Source organism: Myotis davidii, unplaced genomic scaffold, assembly GCF_000327345.1.
Source record: "Myotis davidii unplaced genomic scaffold, ASM32734v1 scaffold789, whole genome shotgun sequence".
In the NCBI taxonomy this organism is placed as follows: Eukaryota; Metazoa; Chordata; class Mammalia; order Chiroptera; family Vespertilionidae; genus Myotis; species Myotis davidii.
This window is the reverse complement of record NW_006300234.1, coordinates 41,972-45,187: the sequence shown is the minus strand read 5'-3', so window position 1 is coordinate 45,187 and position 3,216 is coordinate 41,972. Positions and strand designations below refer to the sequence as shown.

At 36.9% G+C, this 3,216-nt stretch overlaps 1 protein-coding gene across 1 annotated transcript in view; it reads right to left on the bottom strand.

Moving 5' to 3' along the window:
* Nucleotides 1–237: 237 nt before the first annotated feature.
* The window catches only part of LOC102753282 (mothers against decapentaplegic homolog 9), a 38,697-nt gene continuing 35,718 nt past the window's right edge, over nucleotides 238–3,216 (bottom strand). The window contains exon 4 of the mRNA XM_015572396.1: nucleotides 238–2,600. Within this exon, the coding sequence (XP_015427882.1) occupies nucleotides 2,457–2,600 (144 nt within the window). The 3' untranslated portion in view covers nucleotides 238–2,456. The remainder of the gene's footprint in view (nucleotides 2,601–3,216) is intronic.

Below are 3,216 nucleotides of genomic sequence, written 5' to 3'. Positions count from 1 at the left end.
CTAAAAAAAAAGTTAATAAATAATCTGATGAACATAATAAACTGGTGAATATCATAGATTCAGGGGCATAGAAAGGGAGTGGACTGACTAGTCTCGGGGGCTAGGGAGAAAGGGGTGTGGGGTGTGTGGGAAGAAACTGGACAAAAATTGTACACCTATGGATGAGGACAGTGGGCGGGGGTAAGGGCAGAGGGTGGGGTGGGAACTGGGTGGAGAGGAGCTATGAGTGGAAAAAGAGGAACAACTGTAATAATGTGAACAATAAAGGGTTTTTTTTTTAAAAAAAGAAAGAAAGCTATATTTGATCTCTGGATCAAAAACCATGTGGCATACTTGCTGTTCTCTCATGGAATGATACACTTATGAGAAAGATTCACCAACCATATTAATGCCCTTTCCGGGGAAAAGGGGAGATGGAAAACTATTAGAAAGTAGAAGGAACAGGAGGAGAAAACCTACTTTTTTAGACAGAAGAAAAATAGCATTTACCCAAGGAAGCCTTCATCCATTACCTAAATGATCAGAAGAGAAGGGAAATGATTCAAAAGAGATAATTAAGAAACCAATACACTTTTTAAGCTAAGGAAGATGGTATGTTCTGTTTTGTTTTGCAAGTTCTGGATTATGAGGATGTCTACACAAATAGATATAATATTAGACTCTCAACCCAAGGGCTGGGCTGTCTCTTGTTTACATTTGATTCTACAGCACCTAACATTGTACCTGGCATATACAGATGCACAATACATAGTTGATGAACAATGAACTACACTAAATGGGTTACCTAGTCTTCATGTAAAATGTAATATTTATTTTCTACTGTATATATGAAAGTTTCTATTATATAACACTAGTCATAAGAGGTGACAGTAGTAAGTCACTCATCTTTTTCACATCATTTCTACCTTGAATATAATTTAATGAGAAATAACTAGTGTGTTCACTAAGCTACAAAGAGTTGAGATAGAGTGTATAAATGAAGAAACCTCTTGGATTACTGAAGTACCATCTGTTAAAAGCATAATTGCCTTCTTAAATTATACATTTTTAAAAGGGTGTAATATATTTTTTTAAGCAATGCAGTGTTTAGTGGGTGGGATTTATATTTACATATATGAGTACCTAGAAATTTGGGGGATTTTCCTCTTTATTATCCAAGGGTAAATAAGAACAGGTTTTTTAATATTGTGTGTTTTTTAAATGTCCTATTATTCAATACTACTGTTCCCCAGAAATTGTAGAGATTATGAAATTATTATCACTTTACTTGGGAAGTTATTTCCAGGTGTGAGAATTAGCTTTATAAGAGCCTACCAGATTTGACCAGTAGATAATTTATTCAATAGAGACACTAAGTTAAATAACTCAGAAATTGATCTCAGTAACGTGTCTTGATTTTCTCAAAAATCTTCACCATTGTTTTAGTAACCTATAAATAGTTAATATTTGCCAACAAGTGAGGTAAATAAGGCAAAAGGAGGGCCGTCGCCCAGAGACTTTTAATGTGGGAATGTGAGAAGGTGTAAGTAAACATATGATGCTTTTGTCCAACCCTCCTGTTATTACCTGCTTCTTCTTCCTACAGGACCTACACACATGGTCTTAGAGCTCCCTGTGCAGACTCAAAAGTCTGCAGGACTGCCTGCATGAACAGCCATCAAAACATGAGCCTCGTTTCCTATGTGGAAAGCAGGAATCTCCTTGGGTGATTCTGGGACTAAGTTCTGGTCTTACAGTTTGGGAACATAGCTCATTTCATGCTATTTTCATATTTATCTTGCCATATTAGACTCATTGCTTTTTTACAGTCGTAGAGTATGAGGGAACATGACTTCAGCTTCACAGTTTCTTTTCCAATCACAGTTTAAATTTGTTTAAAATGAACCCTTAATATGAGCACAATTGTCCAGGTATAAGTATTTCAACTTCAGAAATAAAGTTTATGTGTCTTATCTTACATAATTGATTATATAAACTTGTTATTTTTTCTTGCCAATAGTACTAACGTGAAATCATTTAAATTAAATGAGTTTGATTGCTACATTTTGTCTAAAAGCGTTATTTACTCTAGTGCTGCTAGTACCCGATTTTTGCTATATAAACAGTTTTGTATTTTTCTGGTAGGCCACACAACCTGCTTTATATTGACATGGCTGACTAAAGCTGCCTTTTATTCTGCCAACACCCTTTAAATACTATTGACAGAGTTGCCTTTCTTTGTTTCCTCCCACAAATAAAGCTGCTACTTCTTACATCATAGGCCCAAAAAAACCTGCTTTTCTAATGGCATCAGCTTAACTAGAAAGCAGACAACAAATGGTGATAAAATAGATGAACAGTATATATTATATGTATTTACACATATACTTAGACACTTTAGTTGCAAATCTGAAATGATATAAGCCACTGCCTGCAACAGCATCTGTTCTATAAAAGTGGGGATTAAGATCTAACTATTAAGACACTGAAGAAATCGGGTTATGTGGAGAGCCCATTTGAGTCAGAACTTTGTCCAACCACTGCAGTGGCCCGTGAAGATGAATCTCAATCCAGCAAGGGGTGCTCGTGACATCCTGGCGATGGTACTCAGCTCCCCAGCCCTGAAAAGCAAGAGTGGAGCCAAGAGTGATTGTGTCAGACTTTGCAGTCAGCCTCCAAAGGCACAAGACAGAGCTCAGTGGACACCCAACCAACATAACAGAGTATCTCTCGAGACCTGCGAGAACATAAACTATACCTTCCTGTAAATACAGGATAAGTTTTGCATCAACCAGACATCCTAAGATGATTCCAAATCAATGCTTTTCTTTGGGTTCACAACTAAATGCATGAATCTAGACATGGTTGGGCTCTAGTCATGTCAGAAACACTGGCAAATCATTTTCTCTCCCATAAGGGAAGAAACTTGAACTTATGTTCACCCCCTTAAGGCTGAAGACACTGTTTTGCACAAAATGGTAACTGAAGACCAATGATGGATCTGGAACTTATAAAGAAAGAACTAGAGGATGCTCTTGATTTTTCAGGATTGATTAACAAAGCTTATTCTTCCTGTTTCTCTGGCTCACTTTTGGCAATTTCCTATTTATTACCATTCATAGGAGAGGCAGCAAATCCTATCTAATAAAAGAGAAACATGGTAATTAGCATACGACTGCTACCCTTCCCATTGGCTAATCAGGGCGATATGCAAATTAACTGCCAGCCAAGATGGCA